Source organism: Macaca thibetana, chromosome 16 (assembly GCF_024542745.1).
Source record: "Macaca thibetana thibetana isolate TM-01 chromosome 16, ASM2454274v1, whole genome shotgun sequence".
Lineage (NCBI taxonomy): Eukaryota > Metazoa > Chordata > Mammalia > Primates > Cercopithecidae > Macaca > Macaca thibetana.
The window spans coordinates 60,656,590-60,679,370 of record NC_065593.1 but is presented as its reverse complement, the minus strand read 5'-3'; the positions used below and the strand labels follow the sequence as shown (position 1 = coordinate 60,679,370).

Sequence of the window (22,781 nt, the reverse complement as noted above, 5' to 3'; positions counted from 1 at the left end):
CCGGCGGCGGTGCTCATGGCTCAGTGGATGCCGGCTGGTGGAGGGGGTGGCCTCCTGCAGGGGTGACACTAGAACTGAGTCTTTGGGGAGGAGGAAGCCTTCAGTAGGTGGAGAATGGGGAGTAGGGTATCCAACTGGGGGGAACAGAAAGGGCCAAAGCACAGAGATAGAAAGGGAGGAACATGCGCCTCTGGGCTGGGCTTCCTTCCTTTGGGGGGCACCTGCCCGCCCAGTAAACCTCCCCCTCGGTAGGTTGTGGGGGGAAAAGTTAGAAACACAGACATGGCTTCCAGAAACAGCAGCTGTAGCTTTGTTTCTAAACCCAAAGCAGTGAGACTGCTGAGCTTTTCATATCTCATGAGGATGGGATGGAGGCTGGCTGCTGGGAAAGGTATTTTGGGACAGGAGGAATGTGGAGATGGCTTTTTCCCTCCTAGTGGGGAATGACAGGTGACAAAGGTGACCTGGTGTGGGATTGTTCTGAGAAGGCCTGGGAGGGGCGGCTGAAGTATAAGGACATCGACAAGGGAGGGGGCTTCGGAAAAGGAAAGTGGAGAGGAACAACTTCTGGGCATCTCTGTTTGAATCTGTCCCCCACCCCTGCAGTTGTCGGGGTCTCCCAGTGTCATTCTGGAGGCCCTGGGTCAGTGTTTGGTGGTGGCAGATGCTACAGAGGACTCTTTGCAACAGGCCTCCGAATGGCAGTGGGGTGATGGCAGATGTCAGCTCAGTGAGCAAAGAAGTGGCCTTGGGCGTTGGTAGATTTAGAGAATCTCAATGTTGGTGCCGTGGCCCGTAAATAGCCACTGCAGTGTCTTCTTACTGCTCTTAAAATAATAATAAGTTTTTAGGTCAGGCGTGGTGGCTCATGCCTATAATCCCAGCACTTGGGCGGCTGACGCGGGTGTTCACCTGAGTTCAGGATTTTAAGAACAGCCTGGCCAACATGGTGAAACTCAGTCTCTACTAAAAGTACAAAATTAGTCAGGCGTGGTGGCAGACACCTGTAATCCCAGCTACTCGGGAGGCTGAGGCAGGAGACTCCCTTGAACCCGGGAAGTGGAGGTTGCAGTGAGCCGAGATCTCACCACCTCACTCCAGCCTGGGTGACAGAGCAAGACTCTCAATCAATCAATTTTTAAAAGAAAGCGATTTGAGATGTATTTAGGAGCTTTCCATGTTAATGTACCAAAGGAACTCTTTCCCCCTGTAGCATACATCGGTGAACAGCATGGAAGGCACTTAGGGAAGTGTGGCCTATAGAGAAAGCCTGGCCTCTGCTCTTAGGACCTGAAACTTTCTGGTACTTTTGGTATTTGGATATTGCCCCTTGGCCATAGAAAATCCTGGAGACCCTGTGAAGTATGTATGTCTGGTCTTTGGAGTCTGGTATTTGGGTGGCTGCTTTAGAGGGTAAGGTTTATTCTATTTTTTGTTTTTTGTTTTTTGAGATGGAGTCTCGTTCTGTTGCCCAAGTTGGAGTATAGTGGCACAATCCTGGCTTACTGCAACCTTCACCTCTTGGGTTCACGTGATTTTGCCTGCCTCAGCCTCCCGAGGTGCTGGGATTACAGGTGTGCGCCACCACACCCGACTAATTTCTGTATTAGTAGAGATGGGGTTTTGCCATGTTGGCCAGGCTGGTCTTGAACTCCTGACCTCAGGTGATCCTCCTGCCTTGGCTTTCCAAAGTGTTGGGATTACAGGCATGAGCCACTGCCTCTGGCCTAGAGTAAGGTTTATTCTTAGGAGTAATCATTGGCACATGTGTCCTTGCAGAAGCCAAGGCCTGGTTGCTAATACAGGTAACCTTAGGACTATCACACGGCACTTCCTTGCATTATACAATGTTTCTATAGTTAATATTAAATAACGTAAGGCAGAGAATGTCTGTCCCTCTGTATTTAGATGAAACTGGTCCATTTGCTTCTAAGTGTTCTTGCCTATTTATGTTTTTGTTTATAAACGTACAACTCCTTCTTTGCTTAGGATCAAAGATGATGAAGAAGAGACAGTCTTTCGAGAGGTGGTCAGTTTTTCCCCGGACCCCCTGCCAGGTGAGGAGACAGAGGCTCTGAATACTGACTCCACCTTCACGCCTGGGGCTTTGGGGCAGGTCAGCCCCCACCCCCTCTCATGTTCCTTCTCTGTTATTGTCAAAACATTTCGATTAATCTTATAATAATTTCCATTAATTGCTCAATGTTTCTGTCCTCGGACCAGTTAGATACTATGACAAGGACACCACCAAACCTGTCAGCTTTTACTTGTCTTCGCTGGAGGAACTCTTGGCGTGGACACCCCGCATGGAGGATGGCTTTAACGTGGCCCTGGAGCCCCTGGCGTGTCGCCAGCCCCCTCTGAGCAGCCAGAGGCCCCGGACTTTGTTGTGTCATGACATGATGGGGGGGTATCTGGACGACAGGTGAGGACCTGGCCTTGCATTGATGTTGCTTACATTGATTGTTTTTCTTTGCTGGGGTGGGGGCTGGAGGGGCAGGAGAGAGTGCCATGTGTAGAAAGAGCACTGGGCGGGGAGTCAGGAGACGGGCATTGGAGGGACTGCACTAACTGCGAGAGGAAGGCAGGCCCCAGTGTTTCATCCGTAAAAAGGGAAGATTGGGCTGGGCTTGGCCCAGCACTTTGGGAGTCAAGGCAGGGGGATCACCTGAGGTCAGGAGTTTGAGACCAGCCTGGCCAACGTGGCGAAACTCTGCCCCTACTAAAAATAGAAAAATTAGCCAGGCGTGGTGGTAGGTGCCTGTAATCCCAGCTACTTAGGGGGCTAATGCAGGAGAATCGCTTGAACCAGAGAGGCAGAGATTGCAGTGAGCCAAGATTGCACCACTACACTCCAGCCTGGGCAACAGAGTGAGACTCTGTCTCAAAAAAAAAAAAAAAAAAAAAAAGGGAAGATTGGATTAGGCAGTGTCTTATGTCCTTTTCAGCTCTAGAATCATTTGACTCCTTGAACCTCCTCAACTTGGAGGCTGGTAGATGGGACAGGGCACGGCAGGCAGGGGGTCCTCTTCAGCTGCCTGCCCCCAGCCTCACCCCCTCACTTGTTTTTTTTGTTCATCACCTTCTTCCCTTAAGCTCTCATCCTGTTCTGGGTCGCTGGGTTCTGGCTTTGATGCACAGAGGTGTTACACGCCCCACCCACCCCAGCTGCCGATGTCCCATCCAAAGCTGCCTTGGAGTCCACGTGGTGCTTTTACATGTCCACAAAACAATCTTGGACCCTGTGACTGATGGGAAGGCTTGAGTCAGAGCCAACCATCAAGGTAGAGACAGAGGCAGGTGGTGAAACCTTGGGCACAGCTCACACGGCTGCCAGCCCCAACCGTCGAGTTCCAGGAGACTGTCCTGAGGGACTGCCTACCCCTCCACATACAGCGGGAAGCCGGAGACGGGACTTTGACATGAGCCTTCCTACTTCCCCTCCTTTCTCTCCTTTGTTCATCTGCCCACAGGGGTTCGCCATGCTCGTCCATTAGATGCAATGGCAAATGCCTGATGCCCCAGTCAGAATGCTCTGCCTGTGGCTGCGGGAGTGGCGCTGGTTCCTGCCCCTCCCTGCCTGCACCTTGCTTGGACACAGCAGGCTTCCAGGGAGTCTTGACTGAATGGAACTAAAGAGAAATCTTTGGGGACACCCTGCGGTCTCTGTGTCCTTATTCTGCTTCCTGGGACCCGACTCTGTTTCTTTTTTTCTATATTTTGAGACAGGGTCTTACTCTGTCACCCAGGCTGGAGTGCAGTGGTGCAATCTGGGCTCACTCCAGCCTTGACCTCCCGGGCTCAAGCGGTTCTCCCACTTTAGCCCCCCAAGTAGCTGGGACTACAGGTGCGCACCACCACACCTGGCTAATTTTTCCAGTTTTTGGGGGGAGAGACGGGGTTTTGCCATGTTGCCCAGGCTGGTCTTAAACTCCTGGGCTCAAGTGATCCACCTGCCTTGGCCTCCCAAAGTGCTGGGAATAAAGGCATGAATGAGCTGCCGTGGCCAGCCCTATTCTGTTTCTTTCCCCAGGTTCATTCAGGGCTCGGTGGTGCAGACTCCCTATGCTTTCTACCACTGGCAGTGCATCGACGTCTTTGTGTACTTCAGCCACCATACCGTCACCATCCCCCCGGTGGGCTGGACCAACGCTGCCCACAGGCATGGGGTCTGTGTGCTGGGTAAGAGCCAAGGACTCACCTCTGTGTCAGCCAGACTCCTCAGCTAACCAGCCAGGGGACCCTGTGATTAGGAGGCGCAGGCTTTGCCTGCTTCTCAGTGCACAGAGCCCCTTGCTGGGGGCCGCCTCGGTTGGTCAGGACAGCCATCTGCAGGAGTTTTCTGGAAAGGACCAGACAGTATTTTCAGCGTTTCAGACCAGTGAGTCACTGTGGTGATTATTGGAGTGACAGCAGGTAAACAAATAGGCAGGGCCGTGTTCCAGTAAAATTGCATTTACAAACACAGGTAGTAGCGGGCATTGGCCCGGGGCCACGGTTTGCCGATTCCCGGGTCAGAACTGTGCTGCTCAGGCTTTAGCCTCAATCACAGTCACTTCCATCACCAGGATTGCTGGTCCCCATCGGCAGAGTGTCTGGTTCACGGGATATATGGATATATGGGGATTTTAATGTCTACCAAGTGGTCAGGTGATACTGAGGCTGCCGGTTCCAGAACCTCACTTTGAAAACCAGCAGGTCAAGGGAAGGTGGTTCCCGTGGCCGACCTTATTTCTCTCCTATCCTCACAGGGACTTTCATCACGGAGTGGAACGAAGGGGGAAGGCTCTGTGAAGCCTTCCTGGCCGGGGACAAGCGCTCATACCAGGCAGTGGCCGACAGGCTGGTCCAGATCGCGCAGTTTTTTCGTTTCGATGGCTGGCTGATCAACATCGAGAACTCTCTGAGTGTGAGCGCCCAGCCCTCACCCACCTCCCCGCCCCTTGCTGTGTTGCCGCCCACCTCCACCTCTTTCCTTCCTTGGCCTCACCTCGCCCCACACCTGGGCTGCAGGTTGCAGCAGTAAGCCATTTCTCGCCTCCCAGGCAGTGCCAACTCTGAAATCTTAGTTACTCGCAGTGAGACGGAATCTCCTCCGACTGTTTCCAGCAAGCGTGCTTGGCCGGCTCTCACGTTTCCCGCGCTGTCTGTGAGCCCGCCTTTCCTTTTCCGCGCTCTGCTCTGGGCTGGGGGTGTGGCTTCCTTCTCAGGGCACCCTCCCCTTTCGGTGCGCTCTGTCTTTTCCTGACTTCTGCGTTCATGTTCTTCCTGCCACAGTGAGAAAGGGGAGTCGTCTGTTTGGCTGGACTCCACTTTTGGGGCTGTGGCGGGGAGGGCCTTTCAGAACTGCAGCTTCACCTGTGGATCTGTTTGCTCTGCGTCCCCCTGTCAGCGCCGGATACTTCTCATGATAGACGGATCTGGGGCTCACTGAGGCTCTCACCTCGTTTTCAGCTGGCCGCCGTGGGGAACACGCCTCCTTTCCTGTGGTACCTGACCACACAGCTGCACCGACAGGTCCCGGGGGGCCTGGTGCTCTGGTATGACAGTGTGGTGCAGAGTGGGCAGCTCAAATGGCAAGACGAACTCAACCAGCACAACAGGTGAGCCTGCCGACGGGCGGCCATGAGGGGGCGGGTGCTGCGAGGGGCGGGTGCCGCAAGGGGCTGGCGCAATCTCCCTCATGAAGGCAGTGCATATATGACTGCATTGGGTAAAAAGAGGGAGAAGGTAGGCCAGGTGTGGTGGCCTACCCAGCACTTTGGGAGGCCAAGGCGGACGGATCACGAGGTCAGGAGATCGAGACCATCCTGGCTAACACGGTGAAACCCCATCTCTACTAAAAATACAAAAAAATTAGCTGGGCATGGTGGCGGGCGCCTGTAATCCCAGCTACTCGGGAGGCTGAAGCAGGAGAATGGCATGAACCTGGGAGGTGGAGCTTGCAGTGAGCCAAGATCGTGCCACTGCACTCCAACCTGGGCGACAGAGCGAGACTCCGTCTCAAAAAGGCAAAGAGTTCTCTTAACATCCTGAGCCTCAGCAGACACCATGGATGGTGGGCGAGGGTTTCAGGTCACGATCTGGGGTTGCTTCCTGCCCCTGGGGGACAGGCCATGTCCTAGGTCCTGGAGGTAGCTCCCAGCCCGTGAGTCATAGGTGCCTCTGAGTTGTAGGAGGGCAAAGGCTGAGGCTGCGCAGGTGGAGGGGGTGGCCCTGTCCCTCTGGGCTCTAGGAGGGAAAGCCTGCTGTGGGTGGGGTGGGGTGGGGTGGCCCCGTCCCTCTGAGTACTAGGAGGGGAAGGGCTGAGGCTGCGGGGTTGGCGGGGGATGGCCCTGTCCTTCTCGGCCTGGGCCTCACAGCAGGTCCTTGTTGCTTCTCAGGGTCTTCTTTGATTCCTGCGACGGCTTCTTCACCAACTATAACTGGCGGGAGGAGCACTTGGAGCGGATGCTGGGGCAGGCTGGCGAGCGCCGGGCTGACGTGTACGTGGGTGTGGACGTGTTTGCTCGGGGGAACGTGGTCGGAGGCCGATTCGACACAGACAAGGTGGGTGGTGGTTTTCGCCCAAGGGCCAGTGGCCCAGTGCCTCCCCTGGGACCTCATTTCCTCATGGACCTTCCATTCCCGTCTGCACCTCAAAGGAACGACATCAGCTCTTCTTCCCAGAGTGGGTACCCCGTGGCACTGAGAAACAAGGTGTCCTGCCCAGGCCAAGCTGTGTCCCCACTGAAACCCCTTTCCTGGCTATTTCTACAATTGGATAATGTATTTTTGTGTGGGTGTTACCAGACAGAGGTGCGCTGTTCCTCCACTGTCTGGTCCTTGGCAGGCCTAGGCCTCCTGTCCCAGCTGCGTTCCTTGACCTTCCCCCCAAGGGAAGCCTGCGCAGACGCAGAGGGGCCTGCAGTGCCTCTCACAGCCGCTCGGGGGTGAGGAAGGGGGAAGCGCCCAGGCTTTGGGGAGTGGTAGGAGTCATGGCAAGGGAGCATTTTTTGGCGTCATACCAGCACGGAGGAAGGAGCAGGACTGGGCCGGTGCCCCTGGCGTGGGATGCACAGGGCTCTGCCTGCCTCTGGCTTGTCAGTCCTGCCCCTTCCCAGAGCCCCAGGGATGTTCTCAGCCCTTAATTTAGCTTTAAATGAGTAAATTAATCCGATAACTAAAGAGCCTCTTTACTGCCCGTGATTCTGATAATCGAATGAGGTGTGCCAGAGGACGATGGGACCGCGCGGCCACAGCCAGTTAGCGTCCAGCTCCTGCCCCCTGCCCTTGCAGCATCGCTGACCGCCTCTCCGGCGCCCTCTTCTGGTCGGCTTGTGGAATGACGGGGGTGATGCCCAGCAGCCCCCAAGTGCAGCTAGGAGAGGGGGGTTGGACAGCTTCCCCCTCCTGTTTCCGAGCTGCCCTGAGAGCGCCCACCCCACGTCACTGGTGTCCAGGAGCCTGTCTGGACTCTGTGGTCCTGATGTGCCCAGCGTCGCCCTCTGTCTCCTCAGTCGTTGGAGCTGATCCGAAAGCATGGGTTCTCCGTGGCTCTGTTTGCCCCCGGCTGGGTGTACGAGTGTCTGGAGAAGAAGGATTTCTTCCAGAACCAGGACAAGTGAGTCCTGCCCTCCTGGGTGCTTAGTGCAGGCTGATGGGAGGGAGGGTTTCTGGTTTCTCTGACAGGACACGTTTGTGCTCTTTAGTGACCCTTCCTAAGTCGGGGGGTGGTTAAGGCAGGATGATGGGGGAAGAAACCAGCACCCTGGCTGCTTCTAGGCAGGGACCAAACCCAGCGACTGCTTCCTGCAGACTTGTGTTTGCAGCATATCCGTAGCCAGGGAGGCTGCAGTCCTCCCAGAAGTCCTGTCTTGGAGGGTGCAGGATGGCCTTGAGTTTCCACCAGCAAGTTTGAGGGACACTGAGAGGCTCCCTCCCTTCCTCCGGGCCGAGCTGTTGCCCCCACGTCTCTGGCAGGTTCTGGGGCCGGCTGGAGCGCCATCTGCCCACACATAGCATCTGCTCCTTGCCGTTCGTCACGTCCTTCTGCCTGGGCCTGGGTGCACGGAGGGTCTGCTATGGCCAGGTGGGTGGCGTCTTCCCTCCGTGTCTGTTCTCCGGCCTCAGCTGGGACAGGTGGGAGGAGCCTGGGACTTGCCAGCAGGCGTGGTGGTGGTCTTGCCCTTCCCCGCTGCTCCGGGCACACCTGCTCTGTTGGCCTCTGCTGAGTGCCCCTGTTCTGCCCTTTTCAGGAGGAGGCGGTGGGGCCCTGGTACCACCTGAGTGCCCAGGAGATCCAGCCCTTGTTTGGAGAACACAGGCTGGGAGGGGATGGCCGGGGCTGGGTGAGGACGCACTGCTGCCTGGAGGATGCCTGGCACGGAGGCAGCTCCCTGCTCATCCGGGGTGTGATCCCACCGGAGGTTGGAGATGTGGCCGTGAGGTGGGTGAGTGATGGGGGATGGTGGGTCCACCAGCTTCTCCCATCACACGTGGTGGCCGTGGAACTGGACAGATGGGGCAGTGGAGGCCAGAACAAGGACAGAGGACAGACCCAGATTGGTTTTTTAAAATTGTGGTCAAAAATGCACTAACATGAAATTTACCATCTTGACCATGTTTAAGTGAACAGTACGGGAGTGTTATTCTGCGTACGTTGCTATGTGACAGATCCCTAGAACTGTGTCATCTTGTAGGACTGGACTCTCCCCATTGCACATTAGCCCCCTCATCCTCCCCCAGCCCCCGAAAGCCACCCCTTTACTCTGCATTTGTGAGTTTGGATACTTTAGATGCCCCATATGAGGGAATCCCATATGGTATTTCAGAACTGAGATCTTTCAACCCACAAAAGAATCTGGCCTTGGGGTAGGGCTTGTCCCCTGGCCACGGACAGGAGCATGATGTGGGAGTGTTTGGCACCCAGGTCCTCTGTTCCTGGAGGGAGGGGCTGGCAGACGCAATTTGGAGCTGGCTTCAATTTCTCAGTGGTCTCTCCACGGCACTCACCGCAGGACCTTCCTTCCCAGGTTATTTTCCCTGCAGGCCCCAGTGCCACCCAAGATTTTCCTGTCCATGGTGTATAAGCTTGAGGGGCCCACAGACGTCACGGTTGCTTTAGAGCTAACCACAGGGGATGCCAGCAGCTGCCACATCGGTGGCATCTCAGTGTTGAACGGTGAGGCAGTGGGGCCCAGGCCTGCCTCTGCCCGGCGGGGAGAGCTCAGGGCAGAGAAGTGTGGAGAGGCTCCTGGGGTGTGGGGAGGAGCTGGTGTGGACAGTGGAGGGTAAATCCCGCCTTTGCTGGAGTCAGGGCAGCTTGTGGTTGAGGCCTGGACAGGGAGGATTCACTTCTCAGCCACACCCTCTGCCCTGTGGCCTCGTCGGCAGCTGAGGCTCCTATGCAGGGCGGACATGGGCCCCTTCCAGAGACCTGAGCTGCACACAGGCTTGCTGCTGACCATGGCGAGGAGAGGGTCGAGTAAACGGGGTGGGGGAGACGGCAGGCTGGAAGATGCCGGGATGAGTGAGAGCGTGGCTGAGCCCAGACATGCGTTTCATTCACCGAGCTCCTCTGGAGCCCTTCCTGGTGGCTTCTCCGGACCTGTGAGCCTCTGGCCTAACCGGGCGGTCTTCTCTGCACTCCTGGGGCTCCCTTGGCGGTCCTTCTCAATGCCTTTTCCTTTGAGATTCTCCCTTTGCAAGTCCCATGTCTTTCTCCAGCAGAAACAAGCTCAAGACACAGCCTCCGACCCCTCCGGGTGCCCCCTACGAAGCTGGCCAGATGGGTGGGCCGCTGCGGCCGGCAGCTGAGCAGGGGCTGGGTCCAGCAGTAAGTCTCTCTCCTTCCTCACGTCCCTCACCCCACTCAAGTCTCTGTTGGGAAACCTCAGAGCTGGAGGGATGGAGGGGCCCTGGGCTGGTCTTCAGGTTTTGGGCAGCTCTGAGACGGAAGCCCAGGACAGCTGCTGGGAGCCCTGCGGTCGGCCTAGGGTCCCCACCGACCCTGGGACGGATCTCCCTTCTGCTGTGGCTTGGGGCCTCTGGACGGCTCACCCCGGAACCGCTGGGCTGAACCCGGCCTGTGATCAGCCCTTTCGCCCGCAGCTGCTACGAGGTGAGCCTGCGTGGGTGCCTGCTGCTAGACCTCCTCGTGTGCTTCTCACGGCCGCCAGGTAGTCGGGAGGAGGAGAGCTTCACCTGTCGGCTTGGAGAGATCCAGGTAATGCTTCCCAGAGGGGCTCAGGCTGGGCTGGCCGTTTGTCCAGCTAGAGTGGGGGTGGAGGCTACCCCAGGCCGCTCCCTTCTCAGGTTCCGTGGGGAACTGGGGTGGAGGAGTCAGGGAGGGGAAATGTGTGGGTGGGGGCGCCCTCTCCCTGCCCCTGGGTGTCCGACCGTGCTGAGCCTTCTCTCCTGCCAGGTGGTGGACGCTGCCAGCCTGCTGGCCCCTCTGCCCCAGGTGGAGACTGTCACCATCTCTCAGGTCCGCTGGCAGCCGGCCGCCTCTGAGCGGGAGGGGCCCCCTTCTCTGCTCCAGCTCAGCTGCACCCTGCACTGGTCCTTCCTCCTCTCACAAGTCCGTTGCTTCCGAATCCACTACTGGGGAGGGACGAGTGATGACTCTCCGGGCAGGGAGCTGCCGAGGCCAGAGATGCCCACGTTCCTGGGGTTGGCTTTTGCCACCCAGTACCGGATAGTGGACCTGCTGGTGGAAGCCGCCGGGCCCGGGCAGGACCGTCGCGTGGAGTTTCTGGTGGAGCCTGTCCCGAAGGAAGGGTTCCGGGTACCTCAGGCCGAGTGGGGCAGGGCGGCTCTGCTTTATTCAGGCCCCGCATGAGTGGATGCTAAAGCCGGGTGGTCTCCTGGCCTCCGGCTAAGGCCTCTTCCCGGCTCTCTGCTCCTGGCCTGCGCTGGACCTGCTACGTGCCGGCAGTGGCGGCGAGACCCCGGTCCCGGGGCTGGGGGAGGACCCCTGGCTGAATGCTGTGGATTTCTGGCCGGGGGCGGTGGGAACAGGAAACCAGGCTGTGGGATCGCAGCGTTGGTTACTGCGAGGCGAGTGGCCCTCTGTTTCTGCCTTGTCTCTCCCCACGGTACATGGTTCCCAGGTGAAAATGAAAGGAGGGGAAGAAGTTGAGAAAACTCTATAAAGAGTATTTCCTAATAGGCTGCAAGATGCTGATGCTGAGAATGACATTTTCTTTCCTGCAGATGAAACTATTAGAAAGGCTCTTAGATTGTGGCAGGTAGGCTTTGGAGCAGGCCCCAGGACGTTTCCGAGGATGCGGACGAGCTACAGCAGCTCCTGGGGTGGGGCTGCCTGCGGGATGGCGGGAGAGGATGCCCCGGAGAACCCTCCTCGTGGTGGGAAAGGCCCTTTTCCCTGAGGATTGGGCATTCCGGGCCAGCCGGCGCCGGCTTCGTGCCTCCACGTGGCCAGCCCCAGCTGCTGCGTGTTTCCTGGTGTTGGCAATTTACCGCGCTGCTGCGTGTGAGGTCATCTCCGGAGCGTTTTCAGCAGCCCCTGGCTCTGCTACGCTTCTTCCGGGCTGTGGGCTGCAGGGAAGTGGCTCTGGGGCAGTCTGCACTGGGGCCCTGCCTCTGCCCAGTGAGAGGCTGTGGGCTCTGGACAAGCTGCCCTTCAGGCTCGGGTAGCGGGTCAGTCCAGGCAGGAAGCAGCACCTGCCCCCCACGCCAGCCCAGCCCCAGCCTGTGTGCAGGAGCTGCAGGACCCATGGGGGCTTTTCCAGCTACTCGGTTCCTTCACGTCCTCCCTTCTCAGCCTCGTCCAAGCACCGGGGAGACCTCCAGGCTTACCCCTTGAGCAGGAGTCAGCACAGGTGCGTGGGGGATTGAGGGAGGCAGGGTCTTCCCCACAGGCCCCTTCTTCTGTCCTTCCTGCTCGCTCTTCTCGTCGCCTCCTCCCCTCCGCCCAGGCCTCTGCAGCTGCACAGCCCCTGCTACACCTGGGCTGCCTGGGAGGCTTCCTGGTGTGGTGTCTGGACCCCACGGCCTTGGGTCATACTGCGGCTGGTCTAGGTGGGGTCTGTTGTGGTCCTTCCACGGTGTCAATGGCCTGAAGTCCCTTGCTTTTGGGAGGTCTCTCACCCCCAGGCCACATAGGGCCAATGGTGGGGGTTCCCTTGGTGTTGGGCAGCGCTGAGGGCTGCTGGGATGCTCTGTGACCCCAGCTGGAGCCCACACCTAAGGGCTATAGCATCCACATCATTTCGCCCTGCAGTGAGGGAAGAGGCCACCAGGTGGCAGCACAGCCACACCCGTTCCCATGTCCGGAGGAGGGCAAGGCTGGGTGCTCAGCAGCCGCTCTGAGCCGGGGCTCCTTCCAGGGGCTGAAATCCACCTTTCTCCATCTTCCCTGCCTTCCTGGGTACTTGTGCCAAGTAGAGAGTCCTGGGATTAGGGGTTCTATGCTCTTGCCTAATTAGGAACATTCTTCCCTGTCTCACGTGAGTTTGCCAAGGATATGGGGCAGGAGGCGTCCTCTGCTGACCCCCCTGCAGCCTGGAGCCACCCCGGGGACTGTCCTGGGTGGAGGGCAGGTGAACACAAGCTGCTGCCGCGTGGAGCCGCTCACTCGACGTTTTTCAGCTGTGACCATTCCCGGGAGCTCTTTAAGCCCTTCTCTCTCATTTGGAACTAGGGGGAACCAGGAAGGGGCTCCTGGCCCGTGTCCTCTGCAGCGAGGGTTGTGGGGGGCGCAGCATCCATGCCTTGCTGCTCGTCTTTCATGAAGTCTATTTTTTAAGTGCTGGCTCCCCCGAATATTTTATGCAGAGGAGGGAAAATTTATAGTGGCAATTATTTTCTCACAGTCTGGTGAGCAGGCAATTAGGAGGAAGGGGGCCTAGCGGAGCGTGGCGTGTGGCAGAATCGCACCGCCCCGGCTCCCCAGCCCCACCGCCATGCAGGGCTCGCGTGCGGGAAAATTAATATGCCAGCGTTTAGGCCTGTGCCCCTCTGCTGGGTGTAACTGCTCTGAAATAAATGGTCTGACGTTGTGAAAAGTGCAGTCGAGTCCTGGTGTGGTGGAGCACAGGCAGCACCAGCCCAGCGCTGGATGCTGGCTCCCTGTACAGCCCTGGCTCCAGCCCCAGGCTTCTGAGCTCTGGGTTCAGGTTCTGCCACTTGCCTTCCCGTCCCCTCCTCAGCTGACCCTTTGCAGCTGTGCTCTAGCTCCTGGCCACCTTCCAGGAGGGGTGACAGGCTGGCGAAGTGGGTTTACCTTGAAGCAACATGGCTTCTCATGGTCCCCAGCTCGGGCTACACCAGGGGTGCAGAACTGGCTGAAGCACCAGCCACGTTTGCCCCTGTGCCATGTCCCCCCACCCTCCCAGCTCCGTGCTGTTTCTTGCATTGGGTTGACCAAGCACAGCTGTGTGGTCACCAGGTGTAACCCTTCTGCCTCCTGGGGTGCATTCTGCTCTGAGGTCACGCTGTGTCCAGCGCACACTGTAACCAGGAAAGAAGGGACCAGGGCTGGCCTCGACCTGAGTCCGAGAGGCAGGCCAGGCAGCACAGATCCGCCATGAGCTGCCACCCACCCAGCCCGTCCTGGGGCAGGATGCAGAGGACCAGCCTGGACTCTAGGATTGAGACTGGAGTCTTGCCTAGAAGGGCCTTCTGACGCCACTGCCACCTGGCTCCAGGCCAAGGCAGGGCTGCATCCCATCCTGGCCCCGATCCTGCAGCCTGGGCTGCTATGCCCTCCACCCACCATGCCCGGGAGCTGCCACAGCATACACAGTTGTCCTGGTTTGAAGAAAGAAATCTTTATTAATCATCTTAATAATACTGTTAGTTGGAATGGTCACACCTTGGAAGCATACAGAATGGTAAGAAAGGAAGCCCGGGGCTCGGCTGCAGTCCTGGGGATCTGAGTCAGGGGGTTGAGCTGCTGCAAGAAAAGGGTCCGGAACAGCAGAGGGGACGGGGGCTCTGTACAGAGGACAAAGCCAGAGGCAGGGCGTGGGGCTATGTACAACGGGAATAGAAAAGGAGAATTCCATTTCGATAGCTTCAGTAGCTGATGCTGAATAGAAAGTGAGGTGTATTTTTAAATTTTTGACGTTTCATGAGACAGTGGAGTCACGTCGGGAGCCTGTATTTTTTGCTGCTTCCCTACTTCAGTGCTCCCTGCCTTGCCAGGAGCTCCTCCCTGCCACCTGCTCTGCTCCTCCCACCAGGTGAGCTTGGCTGCTCCTGCCACCTGGACACCTGCTTTGGGAGCAGCGAAGGGGCCGGCCCAGGCTTCCCCATCCCTTGCCCTTCCCATGGGCCTCTGCTCTGGCTGTGCCGGTCCAGGCCCACAGCCACTGAGACTCCCAACCTTGAGGCGCAGCTGGGCACTGGCCCGTCCCTGGCCGCCCACAGTGGACTGGGCTCGCAGGGGAGCAGCAGGGAGGGCTGGGTCCCAGCAGGCAGCACGAGGTCAGCCTTGGTGTGCACAGGCCCCAGGCCACCTCCAGAAAGGGAGAGGTGGCCAGGAAGAGCAAGTCCTTGGCCTCAGGGCCCACTTGGCCACACTCGGAGGTGTGAGGAGTGGCTCCTGGCTGGCTGGACTTCCTTCGTCCTCCCATGGAGCGCCTGAGTCCTGGAGCCACATCAGCCCTTCCTGTCAGGAGTTGGTCCCGGGACTACTGTTGGACGGCTTCCTCGCCAGGCTGGGGGCACGGGCGGGACGCAGGGGACACGACACGAGGGTGATGGGGCCCAGTGGAGCCCCTGGGATGAAAGCTGCCCGCACCCCCCAGCCCCGCCGGCCCCCCGGCACAGCTGGCCACAAAGATCAAGTCTTGCTAGCAGCACCTCCCTGCTCAGGCCCCGGGCCTGCTCTGCCGCCGCTGGGCTCCACACTGCCTTGGGAGTTGGGGGCTGGGAAAGGAAGACTGGATGGAAAACAGAGCCCCCCACGGGCCCCGCAAGGGAGGCCCCTTCCCCTCCAACTCCCCCACTGCCTGAGACGGAGGGGCGTGTTCCCACTGCGCTGCCAGCCAGGACGCGGTGGGGCCGTCCAGTCCCGGGGCCGCTCCTCGGCGCCCCTGCCGGCGTGCTCCCTCGGTGCGGGCGTGTGGCCAGGACGCGGGACTTGGACTTGGTTGGATGCCTCTTGGTTTGGTGGTTTTTTTTTTTTGTTGCTTGGATCTTAACATCTTTTTTTGTTTTTTTTGTTTTGTGATTTTTTTTGTTTTTTTGTTTTTGCCCTTCATGGTCCGAGAAGGAAACGGTGGAAGGTTTCACTACAACAGAAACAGAAAGGCAGGACTTGCAGCTTCCCAGGGGGAGGCGCGGCAGGTGTGAGGGCGACAGGACCGCGTGGCATGGGGCCCCTGGCCTAGAGTCCTGGCGCCGCCCCACCTGCCCCCCAGCTTCCAGGACCCTGATCTTCCAGGGGTGAGTGTGGGTGGACATCAGGTTGAGGCCCAGGCAGCCCGGGATGGGAAGAGACACCTGGGGCCATGAGGAGGAGACAGAGCTGAGCAGGGCAGAGTGAGTGGAGAGGCTGGGCCAACACAGGCCTCGAGGTGGCCTGGATGAGATAGCAGAAGGTGATGCTCTGGCCACGGGAGGTGGGGGAGCCGGGCCCCCCACGGCGAGGGCCTGGTGGGTGGCAGGACTTCAGCCCTGGCTGGTGGGGAACCCACACCCTCCAGCTGGCCTTCTAGCCCCAGGAGCCCGGCCCATGGCACACTCAGAACCTGAGGCTACTTTTCCCTGTCATGGGGGTACAGATGTGTGTGCCCCAGGCCAGCCCCAGGAAAGGACTGTGCCTGTCTTGGCTGGCTTTTCCCAGGCAGGCCAGCAGCTGCCCAGGGCTCTGCTCAACTGAGGTCCCAGCCAGCGTCTCCCCAGAAGCGCCATGCGCCGGGCCGCCCAGTCCCAGGGCTGAGGAAGGAGCGGCCCGCAGGCCACAGTGCCCTGCCCGCAGTCTCCCTAATGCAGGGAGGGGGCTGACTGGCCTGTGCTCAGGGGAGGGCCTGAGGAAGGGTGCATTCTGCCCCTCATCGGCTCGCCTGCTGAGGACCCCTCCTTCCGGAATATACCCCAATAAAGACATTTCGGAGCTTGGGGACAGGGAAAGTAGGCTGTGCCTCCAGGACAACCTCCCTGCAGGGCTGGCCTGGCCTTGGCCCTGCGGTGCTAAGGGGCGCCTTGAGGGGGGGCCAGGACACGCCTTTCCACATTTCCATTTTCTGCTGCGGCCGTGTTAAGGAGTCGCGGAGACTGGCGTGACCACGGCAGTTTGCACACTACGCGACGTGCTTGTGACTAGTCGGCAAGATATATCATCAATAAAATTTAATTAAAAATATTAATTTCAGCTGAATGGGGCAAGGAGGGGCGTGGCTACTCCTGTGGTTGGCTGGGTGAAAGCCCGCGGGAGCACCCTCAGGCCGGGGAGACCCACACTGGGTGCCCGGAGCCCCTCCCTCCCTACATCAGGGTGCTGGATACTAGGGCCGTGGCACGGGGCTGGCGGGGTGGCTTTGGGGGAGGCCCTGCCGGGCGTTTCTGTCGTTCTGTGCAGCCCAGGAGGCCAGGAAACGTGGCTCTTGCCCTCATAGGGCACTACCGCTACTCCCGGGTCGGGGGCTGCCTGGTCTCCTGGCCCAGCCTGGACCCCACGGTGTGCATACCGTACCTGCAATGGCTCGGGTAGTACAACATCAACAAAGTCAAAATAGGAAATCACAGTTTCAGACATACAGGAAAAACCAGGGTCAAAGACACACACACCAGCACAGGTGGGGTGGGGAGACCAACTGGCTGGAGAGAAAAATCTATGGATTTTAGCGTCGCAGAGGGCCAGCCGTGCGTGGCGCTGACCGGGAGGGGTGCACTGTCTTCTGGTGGCTGTGCCTGGTTTTGGGCTGTTGGGTTTGGTGTGTAATAGACAGTCAGTGTGAATGCTGTTAGGGGCTGGGTCTCTTGCTAGTAGGGGGTGAAGCGGCTGTACCCTCCTCGGCAGAGGCTAGCCTGCAACATCAAAGATGAAAAACAGCCAATCAGTACCGTCTTTTGGAAGAGGGGAAAAAGCAAAAAGAAAAAAAAAATAAGGAAAAACAAAAAGAAATAGCTAAGTCTCGTTTCCTTTCCCTCTGTATTCCTTGGGGAGAAGAAGTTGGGCTGTCATGACAACAGGAGGGGCGAGGACCTGCCTCTGACTTGGTGGTCTCGGGCCACTGTAGGGGGCGCTCTGGGGTCATGGCCAACAGCGCTTCTGGGTCACTTCTCTGGGCTCAGGCCTGGCCTCTCACTGTCCTTATGCAGAGGGGGTCCCAGCTCGGGCCTCACCTCCTTGCACCCCAGCAGGGCGACACAGGGCATCTTCAGGGCACTGAGGGACCTCCTGGCGGGTTCCTGGGCCTTGGCTGAAGAGCCTGGGGCCACTGAAGCCAGCTACACTGGGAGAGGCAAGTCTGCTGGGCACAGCACTAGAGACTTGCTCCCTGGGGGGGTCTCTGGGTCCTCCTGGGCCCACCTGGAGCCCAGCCCTGTCCTGCTGGGGAGAGCGGGTCCTGGATGCTCCAGCTCTCCCATGTCCTGGGCTGCCCCCAGTCAGGGAGGGCTCTGAAGGGGCCTCCCACCCTCCTACCACCCAGTTTTGTCAGAAAAGGGATGAACACGGCAAGTGCAAGAGAAGAAAAATTGGGGAAAAATAGAAAATCTTAAAAAGTGAAAACACAAGAGGAAACCCTCCGTGCATTCATGAAAGCTTTTAGCTTGCAGCTGCGCGGAGGGCCCAAGAGCCAGGGTATGGCACCTCCATCCGGGTGGGGCCATGCCAGATCTGCCCCTGTGGCTGCCCGCAGCCACCACAGGCTGCTGGGGGTGTCTGAGGCTCATTAAAAATTGAAAAGGCAAGTCAAAAATTGGAGGGAGTCATCAAAACCAAGGAAGATGGGAAAAATCCATGGTGCCTCTGAACCTCCTCCCTCCTTACTCCCCCAAGATGTTTTCATCTTTGATGCTGGATGCCAAGCTAGCTAAAACCCGCGTTCACACCCCGGGGCTGGGGCCAGTGGGCACAGGAGGCAGGTGTCTGCTGGAAGCAGCTCTGGGTGCAGAGTGAGCTGGGCTGCACGTGTCGACAGCTGGCCACACACACACACACACACACACACACACACAAGCCACGCCGCGCACCTCCCCGCCCCGCCCTTTCTACCCCACAGCCTGAGGGAGGAGACTGGGGCAGAGCAGGCACTGTTTCCCCAGGACCCCAGGACCCCCCAGGAAGCCAGGAGCCGGGCCTGGTGAGAAGCAACCGGTAGCCCACGCTCCCCTCCCGGATGTGAGGGGGCTGCAGCAGTGCGAGTGGGCCGTGGGGATGTGGCGTGGGCAGAAACAGCCCTGGGGCCTTGGGAGCCTCTGCTGGGAAGGAGAGGTGGCCCTGGTTTGGTTTCTTAGGTTTTCCTGGTGGAAATGGGAATAGAGGGGCCTCAACAGGACTTTATCATAGTGATGGAGCTCAGGGAAACGGATCGGGCACACTGGGGTGCTCCCCAGAGGACCAAATGGTACGGTGGGCTGACCAGCCATTCAGCCTGCTTCCCCGCAACTGAGAGAGGGCGTGAGGGGCTGGCCCTCCCCTCATCCTAACTCACATCCAGGATGTGGGCCTTCCAAAGTCTCCGGGACCAAGGCACTGGTCAGAGGGCTCGGCCTCTCCCCCAAGGGCCTCGCCACCCATCCCCAGCTGTTAGGACTGGCACCCAGGGCCAGGCGCAGGCTCCTTACCATGGTTCCAATGCTGTAGGTTGCCGCGGGCCCGATGGTGTGATGGTACGGGTCAGCAGCTGCGTAGACTCTGCCGTAACTGGGGAAGAGCGTGGGAGGAGGGTGGGGGAGGGGGCAGGTGAGGGGCGGCAAGGGCCTCTCACCTCCTCCCAGAGGCTACATGGGCACCCTCCCCTCCTGTAGGGCCTACCCTTCCTTCTTGTTAGGAAGGAAGCTTCTGGAACACAACAGGCTGCCCTCTCAATATGCCCACAGTGTGCTGACCCTGACAGGAGGAGTGTGCTCCACTCAGTGCTACGTGGAGGGGGATGGCATCCTGATGGAGCTCGTCTGCAGGGAAAACAAACTTCCACCCCAAAAAGAACGGGTAGGTGCTGGGGAGGGTTTTAAGAAAAGAGAGGGAGGATCAATGGGGAGGGACCAGGGACACTGCCCCCAAGAACATGACACCGTGTCCCTCATGACTTTCAGCAGTTTGTGCAGGAACTCTCAGCTCCTTAGAGGGCAGGGCTGGGCCATGGTGCCCTGTACACCACACTTCAGGGAGTTGGAGCCGGGGCTGCCAGGAGGGAGGGGGTGCAAGCGGTCCCCAGACCAGAGCGGTGGAGCTCAGCTGCCAACAGGCCAGATGTCCAAGGAGAAAGAAAGGCACTAGGCTAGGCTGCCCCAGGAGGAAGCACTCAAGCGTCTGCCTCCAAGACAGAAAGCCACTGTGGGCACGGGGCGGGGGGTGGGGACTGGGAATCAGAGATGCTGTCTCCACCTCGGGTTTCCACAGCTTCCCCATGTGGCAAGCAGGAAGTGACTGAACTCAGGGGCTCACTGGCTCAAGGGCCACACTCAGACCTGCTCCCCTGTCCCGACCCTGCTCCCACCAGGCCTGGAAGGGGGGGTTATGCCTCCTGCCTGTCTGGGCCCAGCCCCCGAGGAATCGGTGTCCGTCTTCTCCCCACCCTGCTCCAGAACAGCACCAGCCCTTGGCCTCACCTGTCGCTGTAGGCGGCTGCCGCTGCAGCGGGCTGAGCATATCTGTAGGCTGCGTAGCCTCCCTGTAGGGTAAGTGGGAGGAAAGACAGCAGAAGGACTTAGTGGGGCTCCCCAGGGAAAGGCTGAGTGGGGAGACACATGGGGAGAGACAGACCCTGTGTGGGTGGGGCCCTGGGAGGGACTGCAAACTTTCCAGCCTCCTAGCCTTGGCTGGGTAAGGATTAGGTGATGCCTGGCCTGGGAACCTAGTTCTGGTCTAATGCAGGACCGAGGACTGCAGATGGCCAGGTGGCACAGTTTGGGGCGAGGCAGGTCTGCCTGTCCACTCCTTTCATTCATTCATTCACAAACCTATCTGTGCACTCCACACACACTAGTGGGTACCCATGACTCATCTGGCTGGGTGCTAGGCCTTGGCAAAGAGGTGCCCACAGACCTGCCACCAGGCCAGTGAGGCCTGACTTGGATGCCGAGGGGCTAGGAGAATGCACAGTGACTCTGGATAGTGTCCTGGACACCAGGAAGGGTCAAAGGTAAAAGGCACAAGAGGACGTGAGCTCAGATGATGTCCTGGCCTCACATGAGCAGGTGACTGAATTGTGGGCAACTGCCCAGGACCGAAGGGTGGCTGGGTACATGGGGTGGGGTCGTCAGTGAGTCTGAGACAGAGGAAGCAGCAAGTGTGGCCCCATGAAGGGGGAGAGAGACCACAGGGCCCCATCAAGGGGGGTAGGCCCCAGAGCACAGGCACCCAGGGGCCCTGCCTCCTGGCCCCTCTTGAAGCACGTCCTGTGGGTGCCTTAGGGGCTCTCACTGACCGCAGCTTGGTTATAGGGACGTGGCAGAGTCCCACTGCCCCCATTATATGAAGCCTTGCCCATGGGAAGACGCCTTCAGCTCACAGGGCTGCTCCCTTGATGGGCGCCGACAACCAGACTGTGCTGTGCTGGGATTCCTAGGGATGCCACACTCTGGGCAGACATGGTGCCCTTGCCCTCCTGGCTTTGGGGGGGATGGGATGGGAGGAGACACCGACTTCTCACTGAGACCCACAGAACACCTAATCCCACCCTCCCTCCCGGCGGGGCTGCACTTACATAAATCTCAGCACCATAAAATCCATCCTGATACACGACCCTGGAAGCAAACGGACAAGAAAGTGGTGGGAACGCTGGAGAGGTGGGGTAGGCCGGCTCCGGTGTCTGCTGAGGAGGGAGGGGGCACGGTGCCAGCCCCGCCCATGGGACTGGCATTTTAACAAGCGTTTGCTCCAGTGCCCTGTTTTGGTATAACAATAGAGTAACACCCTTGCTGATCAGCTCCTTTCTCCCACAAACCCCGGGGCCCATGGCCCACCCGACCCCAGGCAGCTGCACCCCCCACCCCTTTAGTGATGGAGGGCACCGGACCCCAGGGAATGGGAGCAGAGAGGGCTCAGAGAAGCCCCTCGCTGACCTCAAGGGTGGACAACACCCCCATTAAAGCAGACAAGGTTCTGGGGCTCTGAATGTCCCCCCTAAAAGCCAGTGACCTCGGCGATGCCCGCCGGGGTGGGGATGGGAGTGGCGATAATGGAGGCAGCTGCAGGGCTGAGTTCTGGGGCTCCCACGACCTCCCAGGTCTGGAAAGGCTGCCTAGTCCCTCGCACTGCGCAGGGCCTCCCCATTTCCCTCCTCCCCGCCCTCCCACCCCTTCCTCCACGCCTCCCCCGGCCCAGGTACTCACGCTCCATAAGTCGGGATGGGGGGTGGGGGTGGCGCAGCCCGAAACGTATTATACACGGCCCGGCCCCGGCCCCGAAGATGTGCGCCCCGGTAGGCAACAGCTGTGCCGGTGGTGGGGTAGGGGAACCCCGTCACTGCAGGAAAGGGGGCCCGAGACACATGTGAGAGGCACAGCGGGGCCCACCTCTCCCCGCAACTCCACTCCAAACCTCCGAACACCTAGCCCCCCACCCCTCCCCAAGCCCCGCCCCCGGAGCCCTACTCAGTCAACACGGCGGGAGGGCGGGGACGGCCCACCGGGCCCCGCCCCTCATGCCCCGCCCCCGGAGCTCCACGGGCCAAGTGGCTGGTCTCATCCCATCTCCGCCCCGCCCCAGCCTTTACCTGCATAGAATTCAGGCCCATAGACTGCGCCGACCACTGGATTTAGCTTCCAGCCTAAAACAAAAGCACAGAGACCTAGTCACTGCCTTCCCCGACCCTTTCCCCACCAAAACCTATGCCTGGGAACCCCAGCGACACCGGTGGAGCTCTTGGGAACACTCCCAGGGCGCCTCCCGCGCCGGGCCCCAGCCCACACTGCCCCAAGTGCTGGGTTCAGAACACCAGGGTCTGCTCCTTCCTGACTCTTCTGCCTGGGGCTCTGCTACGATTCTTCCCCAATTGTCCTCCTCAGCCTGCCCCTGAGCAACCCTCACCCTGGGCGTCATCCCCCGAAGCCTGGGGTACCCACCTCCCAGAAGAGAATTGGAGAGGGAAAGTGGAACTTATCTACCCGCCTGAGCACAGCTGGGATGAGGGTTTCTGGAGTCAGACTCGGCACCGCCCCACCATCCGAGCTGAAGGTGGCCAGAGGCTGCACGAAAGGCACTTGGCCTCTGCCCATAACCTCGCCCCACTGCCTGCCAAAGGCCCCCCTCCGGCTCCCTCTTCCCAGTGCTGAGTCCCGCTCTCACTTTCCTCCCGTCCTCACCGTCCCCCAGAGCGGCCGTCTGGGAGGGTGGCCTGGGAGGTTGAGGAGGAAAAGGCATTTGGACTGGGGATGGTAAGAAGGATGGGCTGCTTTTCCTCAACACTGTGTGTGAGCCACACAGACTGTTTGAAACTCGCTGGGTCCTCATGCCCTCCCCATTTTGCAGATGAAGGAACAGAGGCCTGGAGAGGCACAGGAACCTTCCGTCACCAGCTGGGGAGTGTCAGAGCCAGGGATCCTGGCCTGCAGTCCTCAGCCACACCCATGTTCCTGGCCATTCCATGGGTGCCAGGCTGTAATCGGCCTCCCAGCCTCTCCCTTCCTGCAGGTGGGCCAGTCTTCCTCTCCCCCGG

At 59.3% G+C, this 22,781-nt stretch overlaps 2 protein-coding genes across 18 annotated transcripts in view; one reads left to right on the top strand and one right to left on the bottom strand.

Moving 5' to 3' along the window:
• ENGASE (endo-beta-N-acetylglucosaminidase) overlaps nucleotides 1–13,010 on the top strand; it is a 639,565-nt gene extending 626,555 nt beyond the window's left edge. The window contains exons 3-15 of the mRNA XM_050764223.1: nucleotides 1,990–2,057; nucleotides 2,224–2,425; nucleotides 4,034–4,182; nucleotides 4,752–4,909; nucleotides 5,455–5,603; nucleotides 6,384–6,549; nucleotides 7,500–7,603; nucleotides 7,963–8,071; nucleotides 8,238–8,428; nucleotides 9,015–9,163; nucleotides 9,709–9,817; nucleotides 10,093–10,207; nucleotides 10,406–13,010. Coding sequence (XP_050620180.1) covers nucleotides 1,990–2,057; nucleotides 2,224–2,425; nucleotides 4,034–4,182; nucleotides 4,752–4,909; nucleotides 5,455–5,603; nucleotides 6,384–6,549; nucleotides 7,500–7,603; nucleotides 7,963–8,071; nucleotides 8,238–8,428; nucleotides 9,015–9,163; nucleotides 9,709–9,817; nucleotides 10,093–10,207; nucleotides 10,406–10,822 — 2,086 coding nt within the window. The 3' untranslated portion in view covers nucleotides 10,823–13,010. The remainder of the gene's footprint in view (nucleotides 1–1,989; nucleotides 2,058–2,223; nucleotides 2,426–4,033; nucleotides 4,183–4,751; nucleotides 4,910–5,454; nucleotides 5,604–6,383; nucleotides 6,550–7,499; nucleotides 7,604–7,962; nucleotides 8,072–8,237; nucleotides 8,429–9,014; nucleotides 9,164–9,708; nucleotides 9,818–10,092; nucleotides 10,208–10,405) is intronic.
• A 749-nt stretch (nucleotides 13,011–13,759) lies between these two features.
• Nucleotides 13,760–22,781, bottom strand: part of RBFOX3 (RNA binding fox-1 homolog 3) — a 524,709-nt gene continuing 515,687 nt past the window's right edge. For 11 of the 17 annotated variants that reach the window (XM_050764334.1, XM_050764335.1, XM_050764336.1 and 8 more), the window contains 6 exons: nucleotides 21,840–21,893; nucleotides 21,457–21,589; nucleotides 20,829–21,009; nucleotides 19,732–19,793; nucleotides 18,745–18,823; nucleotides 16,288–16,980 (listed from right to left, as the gene is read on the bottom strand). In XM_050764334.1, coding sequence (XP_050620291.1) covers nucleotides 16,936–16,980; nucleotides 18,745–18,823; nucleotides 19,732–19,793; nucleotides 20,829–21,009; nucleotides 21,457–21,589; nucleotides 21,840–21,893 — 554 coding nt within the window. In that variant the 3' untranslated portion in view covers nucleotides 16,288–16,935. Of the gene's footprint in view, nucleotides 15,243–16,287; nucleotides 16,981–18,744; nucleotides 18,824–19,731; nucleotides 19,794–20,828; nucleotides 21,010–21,456; nucleotides 21,590–21,839; nucleotides 21,894–22,781 lie in introns of those variants that run through there. The other 6 variants (XM_050764331.1, XM_050764330.1, XM_050764342.1 and 3 more) reach the window with 3 other exon arrangements.